This window comes from Clupea harengus, chromosome 21, assembly GCF_900700415.2.
Source record: "Clupea harengus chromosome 21, Ch_v2.0.2, whole genome shotgun sequence".
In the NCBI taxonomy this organism is placed as follows: domain Eukaryota; kingdom Metazoa; phylum Chordata; class Actinopteri; order Clupeiformes; family Clupeidae; genus Clupea; species Clupea harengus.
In genome coordinates, this window is record NC_045172.1 from 25,889,739 (window position 1) to 25,899,738 (window position 10,000).

At 45.8% G+C, this 10,000-nt stretch overlaps 2 protein-coding genes across 6 annotated transcripts in view; both read right to left on the reverse strand.

The window, feature by feature from the left end:
* Positions 1-8,487, reverse strand: part of ercc3 (excision repair cross-complementation group 3) — a 28,809-nt gene extending 20,322 nt beyond the window's left edge. Inside the window, exons 1-7 of the mRNA XM_031558786.2 lie at positions 8,322-8,487; positions 7,537-7,739; positions 5,169-5,405; positions 4,314-4,363; positions 1,939-2,074; positions 1,073-1,237; positions 283-487 (exon numbers count right to left, since the gene is read on the reverse strand). Of these exons, the coding sequence (XP_031414646.1) occupies positions 283-487; positions 1,073-1,237; positions 1,939-2,074; positions 4,314-4,363; positions 5,169-5,405; positions 7,537-7,739; positions 8,322-8,349 (1,024 nt within the window). The 5' untranslated portion in view covers positions 8,350-8,487. The remainder of the gene's footprint in view (positions 1-282; positions 488-1,072; positions 1,238-1,938; positions 2,075-4,313; positions 4,364-5,168; positions 5,406-7,536; positions 7,740-8,321) is intronic.
* Positions 8,488-9,260: 773 nt separating this feature from the next.
* Positions 9,261-10,000, reverse strand: part of acd (ACD shelterin complex subunit and telomerase recruitment factor) — an 8,876-nt gene continuing 8,136 nt past the window's right edge. For all 5 annotated transcript variants that reach the window (XM_031559014.2, XM_031559011.2, XM_031559012.2 and 2 more), the window contains 2 exons: positions 9,961-10,000; positions 9,261-9,624 (listed from right to left, as the gene is read on the reverse strand). The exon at positions 9,961-10,000 is cut by the window's right edge and continues 37 nt beyond it. In XM_031559014.2, the coding sequence (XP_031414874.1) occupies position 10,000 (1 nt within the window). In that variant the 3' untranslated portion in view covers positions 9,261-9,624; positions 9,961-9,999. The remainder of the gene's footprint in view (positions 9,625-9,960) is intronic.

Here is a 10,000-nt window from a genome sequence, read left to right on the forward strand (position 1 = left end):
AGTGTCCTAGTAACCAGTGTCCTAGTAACCCGCCTTAGTAACCAGTGTCCTAGCAACCAGTGTCCTAGTAACCCTCCTTAGTAACCAGTGTCCTAGTAACCAGCGTCCTAGTAACCAGTGTCCTAGTAACCAGTGTCCTAGTAACCCGCCTTAGTAACCAGTGTCCTAGTAACCAGTGTCCTAGTAACCCGCCTTAGTAACCAGTGTCCTAGTAACCCTCCTTAGTAACCAGTGTCCTAGTAACCCTCCTTAGTAACCGGTGTCCCGGGGGTTGGCTCTCACCGCAGGGCAGGACGATGACGCCGGAGCGGGCGCGGCCGTTGCCGAACATCTTGCGGAGGCTCTTCTCCTGGTAGGGCCGGAGCACGGCCGTGGGCTTCAGGTCCATGTTGATGTCCGGGTTCACCGTGTCGTTGCGGAAGTCGTACTCGGCCAAGAGGGGATACTCCAGCTGGATACAGCGCTTCTGCAGCTCCTCGATCATCTCCTAGAGAAGAGAGGAGGAGGAGGAGAGGAGAGAGGAGAGGAGGAGAGGAGAGGAGGAGAGAGGAGAAGAGGAGAGGAGGAGGACAGGAGAGGAGAAGAGAGGAGGAGAGGAGGAGAGGAGAGGAGAGGAGTGGAGGAGGACAGGAGAGGAGAGGAGAGAAGAAGAGAGGAGAGGGGAGGAGAGAGGAGAGGAGAGGAGGAGGAGAGGAGAAGAGAGGAGAGGAGAGGAGGAGAGGAGAGGAGGAGATGAATGTGGGATATGAGGGAAATCAGGAGTTTCTTTCTTCCTCTCAAACACACACACACACACAATCACACACACAGATACACACACAATCATACACACACACACACACACAATCACACATACAATCATACACACAGATACACACAGATACACACACACACACACACAGATACACACAGATACACACAATCATACACACAATCACACACAATCATACACACAATCACACACACTCATACACACAATCACACACACAGATACACACAACCACACACACTCACACACACAGATACACACAATCACACAATCACACACACACACACACAACCACACACACACCTGCCGGATCTCAAAGGACACGGTCTGCGTCTCCTCCTCTTCCTCTTCGTCCTTGTCCATCTGCTCGTAGTAGCTGTAGATGTCCTCGGGCACCTGGCCCCCATTGGGCCCTTCTCCAGGAGCCCCGGCGGACGGGCCCCCGATGTCAGACGCTGACTTAGAGATCTGGACGACAGGACGCAAGGGAAAAGATCTGGCTCATGTATCTGAGCAGAGAGAGGGTGTGTGTTTGTTCAGAGGTGTGTGTGTGTGTGTGTGTGTGTGTGTGTGTGTGTGTGTGAGAGAGAGAGGGTGTGTGTTTGTTCAGAGGTGTGTGTGTGTGTGTGTGTGTGTGTGTGCGTGTGAAAGAGAGGGTGTGTGTTTGTTCAGAGGTGTGTGTTTGTTCAGAGGTGTGTGTGTGTGTGTGTGTGTGTGTGTGTGAGAGAGAGGGTGTGTGTTTGTTCAGAGGTGTGTGTGTGTGTGTGTGTGTGTGTGTGTGTGTGTGTGTGTGTGTGTGTGTGAAAGAGAGGGTGTGTGTTTGTTCAGAGGTGTGTGTGTGTGTGTGTGTGTGTGTGTGTGTGTGTGCGCGTGTGAAAGAGAGGGTGTGTGTTTGTTCAGAGGTGTGTGTTTGTTCAGAGGTGTGTGTGTGTGTGTGTGTGTGTGTGTGTGTGTGTGTGTGTGTGTGTGTGAAAGAGAGGGTGTGTGTTTGTCCAGAGGTGTGTGTGTGTGTGTGTGTGAAAGAGAGGGTGTGTGTTTGTCTAGAGGTGTGTGTGTGGGTGTGTGTGTCCAGGTGTGTGTGTGTGTGTGTGTGTCCAGGTGTGTGTGTGTGTGTGAAAGAGAGGGTGTGTGTGTGTGTGTGTGTGTGTGTGTGTGTGTGTGTGTCCTACCGCGGGTTTGCTAGAGATGATCTCCGTTATGAGTTCCGTCTCCTCTCCCTCAGATGTGCGCAGACGGCAGTCTTTCACCACCGCATCCTGCAGCAGACGCTGAATGACCTCAGGGAACGCACTCTCCACAAAGTACCTGCACACACACGCGCGCACACACACACACACACACACACACACACACACACACACACACACACACACACACACACACACACACACACACACACACACACACACACACACACACACACACACATCAGATTAACATTATCACTCAACATAGATAACACACTCTCACAAGGACCCTCTGTGACTAATGAGGATTTATTCATCAGCAGTGGCCTTGTGTAACTGCCGCCTTTGCCCCTCCACACGGGGCATTTGATTCACACACACACATTTCATCACAGCGCCTCTATATGGGGCATTTGATTCACACACACACATTTCATCACAGCGCCTCTATATGGGGCATTTGATTCACACACACACATTTCATCACAGCGCCTCTATATGGGGCATTTGATTCACACACACACATTTCATCACAGCGCCTCTATATGGGGCATTTGATTCACACACACACATTTCATCACAGCCCCTCCACACGGGGCATTTGATTCACACACACACATTTCATCACAGCGCCTCTATATGGGGCATTTGGTACAGTTCACACACATTTCATCCTTGGCTGTTAAGGACTTATGAAAAGTTGCTCATTCGCTGATGCAACACAACCATCCGCGAAGTTGTACCGAAAGAATATATAATAATACAAATAATAATAATTATATAATATTTCAAAATATGCTACAGTATCACAGTGACCCTAACCCAGTATCACACATTGGATTGGTCAGCAGGTGTGTGTGTGTGTGTGTGGGTGTGTGTGTGTGTGGGCCTCGGCAGGAGCTGTGTCAATGGTAGTGTCAGGTGTCTGCCTCTCTCATGGGATTGGCTGCTGGCCATTCCAAGCGAGCACGAGAGGAATGATCAAAGCGTGAGTGTGTAAGTGTGGCACGTGTCGTGTCTTGAGTGTCTACTGTCTTTGTGTTTGAAAGCTCAATAAAGATACATTGACAAAAAAAATTAAATAAAAATCACCACTTTCTAACACAACGCAATCATTGCAGTTTCAACCGACACAGAAAAAAACAGGCTGTAGAAACCACTACACTTAGGAGAGCAGTCACGCAAGCAGTAGCATCCCGGCCCTGGGAGGCCATTTCACAATCCCCATCCCCATCCCCATGTCTCTCACACTCCGATCCCAATCTCTCTCACACTCCCAATCCCAATCTCTCTCACACTCCCAATCCCAATCTCTCTCACACTCCCCATCCCTCTCACACTCCCAATCCCAATCCCTCTCACACTCCGATCCCAATCCCCATCCCAATCTCTCACACTCCCCATCCCAATCTCTCTCACACTCCCAATCCCCATCCCTCTCACACTCCCAATCCCTCTCACACTCCGATCCCAATCCCCATCCCAATCTCTCTCACACTCCCCATCCCAATCCCCATCCCAATCTCTCTCACACTCCCCATCCCAATCCCAATCTCTCTCACACTCCCAATCCTAATCTCTCTCACACTCCCCATCCCAATCCCAATCTCTCTCACACTCCGATCCCAATCTCTCTCACACTCCCAATCCCAATCTCCGTCACACTCCGATCCCAATCTCTCTCACACTCCCAATCCCAATCTCCGTCACACTCAGATCCCAATCTCTCTCACACTCCCAATCCCAATCTCCGTCACACTCCGATCCCAATCTCTCTCACACTCCGATCCCAATCTCTCTCACACTCCCAATCCCAATCCCAATCTCTGTCACACTCCGATCCCAATCTCTCTCACACTCCCAATCCCAATCTCCGTCACACTCCGATCCCAATCTCTCTCACACGCCGATCCCAATCTCTCTCACACTCCCAATCCCAATCCCAATCTCTCTCACACTCCCAATCCCTCTCACACTCCCAATCTCTCTCACACTCCTCTCCTGTCTCTCTTCACTGTCCTGTCTACAGAAACTTTAAAAAAAAGAAAAGAGAAATGATTACACACTGGGCTGTCGTCATAGAAACGAATCAGATAGTTATAACAACTCTATAACATCGTATAAGGCTGGCTTCTCACTGAGGACTCAACGTGAGCACAAAGTTATAACAACTCTATACGATCAGAGAAGCAGTTATAACAACTCTATTAACATCATCATAGGAGCCTGGCTTCTCACTGAGGACTCAATGTGAGCACATAGTTATAACAACTCTATACGATCAGAGAAGCAGTTATAACAACTCTATAAACATCACGGAAGCCTGGCTTCTCACTGAGGGAATCGGAAGTACGAACCTGTTGTGCTTCAGGACCATTTTGACCTTGCCGTAGCTCACAGTACAGAGCTGGGAAAAAACATGAACACAATATATAATGAGGACAGAAACACACATTCTTTTTAAACTATATATAATGATAGAAAGTTGAATTACAATATATATATGATTTGACTGGCTGGTGTAATTGTATATATATTATACTGTATATATATATATACATATATATATATATATGAATTGACTGGTTGGTGTAATGTTTTGTCGTGCTTTGTTAATAATTTGTTGTTATTTGTTGCTAAATGGTAACTGTGTCTGAATAGTTATTTTATGTTCAAACTAACTCTGTGTGTGTGTGTGTGTGTGTGTGTGTACACTCACTTCTAAATATAGCCTGATATGTCAATTCTATTTGTGTATTTTACATTTACATTTAGTCATTTAGCAGACGCTTTTGTCCAAAGCAATAAAAAACATGGTGTATGACTGGGTGATTGTGCATGCCAGCGGATTTTGCTGGCAGTGTTTCTGATTTATGCCTACATCCTGCCTTGATGAAGTGCACGACATCCTGCATCCTACATCCTACATGCTACATCCTGCCTTGATGAAGTGCACAACATCCTACATCCTGCCTTGATGAAGTGCACAACATCCTGCATCCTACATCCTGCATCCTACATCCTACATTTAGCAGACGCTTTTATCCAAAGCGACTTACACATTGTATACACATTTTACATTTACACTGATGGCACACTGCACATCAGGAGCAATTAGGGGTTCAGTGTCTTGCTCAAGGACAGGGAGTCGAACTAGCAACCTTCTGATTACTAAACGACTTCTTAACCCCCAGTACCACTGTCGCTCCTACCTTGATGAACTGCACTATGCCATCGGGGACGGAGGTTTTGCTGAGCTTCTCCAGGTACTCGATGATGTCGGAGGTCTGCAGGCCCACGCTGACGGCCGCGTAGAGAGAGTACGCCGTCAGCTTGTACTCGTGGAGGTGGATGGGCCGGCACACAGGCTCAGCTATGGCTACCAGGAAGTCCTGGGCATACTTGTAGACGGGAGAGAAACCCTCGAGGAAGATGTGGCCGTCTGGGGCCTAGGGAAAACACAGGAAGAAAAGAGAGAGTGAGATAGAGCGAGAGAGTGAGATAGAAAGGGGGGGATGAGTTTAACTGAGGGTGAGGTTATAATAAAAATAATAATAATAATAATAATATAATACTTATTAGGTATAATAATAATAGGTTGCATTCAAACTGCAGATCAGGAAAGTCTGTTCCAAAGAGGTAACATGAGGCCACATGGTCCTACAGACTCTCTGGGGTTAGTAACTAACCCTCACCCTCACCCTCACCCTCACCCACACCCTCACCCACACCCTCACCCTCACCCACACCCTCACCCACACCCTCACCCTCACCCACACCCTCACCCTCACCCTCACCCTCACCCTCACCCTCACCCTCACCCACACCCTCACCCTCACCCTCACCCTCACCCTCACCCACACCCTCACCCTCACCCTCACCCTCACGTAACATGAGGCCACATGGTCCTACAGGGACTTGACCTCAACTCAACTCACCTCAGCCATCAATACACAGTTCCTGGAGTTCCTGGAGTTCCTGGCTAATCTCAAGGGCTCAGGTTGAGCCATATTCTGCTAATCTGCTGCTATTGTGATAATCATTTCATGGAGAATTCCAAGAATAAACCAAAGGTCCCTGGTAAGCACTAAGTCTACACAAGAATAACCAAGAGTCCCTGGTAAGCACTAAGTCTACATACGTTTTTTTTCTTTAAGGTCTCATAAAGTGTATCAATATTTATATTTTATGCCTTATGTATCAATATTTATATTTTATGCCTTATGTATTCATTTTATTTTCACACTCACACATGACAGGTGAATTTCAAGAGGTTCTTTTCATATGATTTAATTGTAATGTTTGTTTTTTTTTGTTTAATGTTTTAATACAGTGCATTTCTCTCTATCTTAATGTTTTTTATTTCTTTTTCTATATATTATAACATCTAATTCCTCAATATCTTTAACTTCTAAATCACTAACCTTCTCACCAATGGAGAACTGATCAACCAGTAAAAGAGGGAATCACAGATACCACTGTACGGTTAGGGAATCACAGATACCACTGACCACTGTACGGTTAGGCCCAGAGCAGGTACCACTGTACAGTTAGGCCCTGAGCAGGTACCACTGTACGGTTGATGAACAGGCCCAGAGCAGGTACCACTGTACGGTTAGGCCCAGAGCAGGTACCACTGTACGGTTAGGCCCAGAGCAGGTACCACTGTACGGTTAGGGAATCACAGATACCACTGACCACTGTACAGTTAGGCCCAGAGCAGGTAACCTTATCCTAACAGAGCGAGTGGTTCCTTGTCCTGTCGCTTTGGTGCGCTCTAGGAGGGTTCTGTTTTGACACTATAAAAAAGATGAATTGTGTGTGTGTGTGTGTGTGTGTGTGTGTGTTTTGACACTATAAAAAAGATAAATTGTGTGTGTGTGTGTGTGTGTGTGTGTGTGTGTTTTGACACTATAAAAAAATGAATTGAATTACAATTGTGAAACCAGGAATGGCTAGAACTGTATTGAAAAGAGCAGTCCCATTATTAAAAGCACAGACTCCCTTTCAGACTATATAGAGGATAGTAGGAGCCAATTGTAGAAAATAACAATTTGTTAGCTAACCAGCCCATAAAAAAAAAAATGTGCTCGACACAAACACTATAACAATGCCGATCACAACAGTTCCGTTTGCAAATGTAGTTTTGACATGTTTATAGTGTATGCTGGTTCTTGATAATGTGCAGGTATTTTCTTTTATCAGTAATGTGTGAAACGTTAGCTACTACGAGTCCATGTTCTATATTTAATTGGTTTTGTCTCACCAATTGTGGTATCCAGCCGAAGTATTGCGCCCCCACACCCTCTTTCAACTGTCACACGCAACAGACACCAAATAAGAAGTTATAGATATATACATGTGGACTAGGACGACCCCCCCCCCCCCCGCCCCTGTTTCTGCAGTCTTTCTCCTACCCCCCCCCCCACCCCGACCGCCCAATGGGGGGGCGTTACCGGAACCCGTTGAGAAAACTAGATGGTCTAAGGACAGACTGTCGTTAATTATTTGTAAATCATAAACTCTCGCATTCCCCATTTGTTAATGTTCTGCTGTTTCGGTGTAACAGTGCTGCCTTACCACCCAAAGAGGACGCGATCCGTAATCATTCTTCAGGTGCATCTGAAGCCGGTAGTCTTTAGCCCCGTACTCGTCCTGTTTGATAGCGGCTTCATCCACCTGTTTACCCGCCGCGGCGGGGATGGCCTCCTGCGTGTCGCCTCCGGCCGCCTCCTCCTCATCGTCCTCCTCATCGTGAAACCGCTTCTTGGACGACTTGCGCTCTGCAGTATGTTTAAAGTTTAACTTATTAGATATTATTTCGACAAACAGCATTAATGTGAGAGAAATTCGTTACGGTAAAAGAACCAATCTTGGAAAACAATAAAACATTACTAGGTGCATAGCTATACTACAGCTACATTGACCGCAACGTTGAGGTCTTTTGAAGTTAGTCAGAAGCTACATAGCTAAAAGTTTCAGAAGCTACATAGCTAGTTATAACTTGTTGACCAAAGTAAATGTATGTACTATAAATGTTCTATGTAATACCACTGTATAACGTAGACTCAGGTCAAGTTTGCTAGCCATAGCTGACTGATAAATTAGCTGACTAATATAATCATTTATAACTGTCTTTGCTCAGTCCATTCCAGTTGATGCACGCGTGATAGCCACAGCCAACTGCAACTATCATTCATCAGTTCTGCTAAAATGTGACTCTGAGGACATGAATTGTCTTGCCGTGTAATATTTACTAAAGGGTTTGTCTCTGAAGGTTCTGATACATCATTTTCTTGTCTCCACCAACATGCTATCATTAGCTAATGAAAACGTTCCCTGCCAGACTTGTTGGTTTAACTCACCTCGATCTCCTTTATCTTTTTTCCCCATGTTATCAGCCACAACTTACACGGGACTTTATAATGCACGCTTTTGTTTGACTGCTATTTTATGAGAAACACAACATGCCCATGGTCGTATGCATGCTTCCCTATTCGCGTACGAAGCACGGAAGTTTACGTTGAGTGGAATGATTTCCGGTTAAAAGCATGAAACCGTTACATCAAAATAAAGGCTCATTCCAACATTTAAAAATGATCAGTTATGTGTATTTCAGAGACAGTTTCACCATTTTCATATTTAAAAAGGGGGGGTGGCGGAACTAATAAGCTCATAAACGCTGAACTTGGGGTTGAGTGACTTCGGAACCTGTCGCGACCTACAACGAGTTGCAGAACACCGTTTATGAAACGGCTCAACAAACTCCGTGTTGGATAACCGGGAATTGTGGGCGTGTCTTGCGCGCGAGCCTCTAAAAGACACAATTCAGAGTTGCCAAATAGTGACTCTCACGCACGCAAGTAATATCAGAGTGTATGTTACCACGGATCAAAACTAGTTTTGTTTACCTAGCCGTAAACCTTACTCTGGTACCCAGGTAAGTGACTAGAACCACTTTCTGGAATACCCCTCTATGATTGTATATCTCAGAGATAGTCCCTCATAACAGAGACCGGGATTGGACCGCTAGCATGCCACTCAAACAAAAGAGTGTAAGTGACTCGAAAAGGGAGAGGGAGGAGCTGAAATCGGCCTACCTAGGATCAGAAGTAACCCTCTTTTGGTTGAATTCCCCACCCCTGGTAGACCATACCACTTGTACAAGTCATAACCAAAAGTTATTAAAAAATTCACAAAAGGTAAGTTTGTTACAAAATCTTTACAAATGAAATAATAAACACTGTTGAAGGTGCCCATCCCAGTGAAATGTTCACAAAGGCATCTTTGTCGTTTTAAAAAAAAAAAAGTATTTGTAGGTATCGCAATGATGGTTGTAGTGCACCCCTGCTGTGTTTTAATACTCAGGCCAGATGGTTGGGTACTTGCATGTAACAGTGAGAGGTTCAACTCAAACTTGACCTTAAGAACGGCCATAGTTAGGACTGACTACAAGCTATTGGCCGGTAACAAAAAACCTTTATTTAAAATAATCTTTATTAAATATATTTACACAATAAATGTATACAATGTTGTTTAGATCCCTAGGATGAAGCTGCCACGTCCTCTTCAGTTGAGTGTTTGTGCCCACTCCACTCCTCTCCTCAAGGGGGCGATGATGAGGCCAGCAGGTAGCGCATGGACCACTGGATCATCTCAGCAGGAACCCTGCCAGCACAAACAAGAGTGTTCAGTTTCTCTCCACACACACACACACACACACACCACACACACACACACACACAAAGAGTAGTTCAACATGTAAATGCCTCCTGCTGTTCCACACACACACACACACACACACACACACACACACAAAGAATAGTTCAACATGTAAATGCCTCCGTCTCAGATTACATTTACATTTAGTCATTCATCAGCCACTTTATAGTAATGTACATAAACAACTCAGGAACTGCCATCAGCACACACACACACGGTCACTTCCTATCAGACTTCCTGTGGGTTCAGAGGTCAACCCAAAGGTCAAGGGGCGGCACTCACGTCAACAGGCCCAGAGCACAGACGTCCTGGACCGATGCTT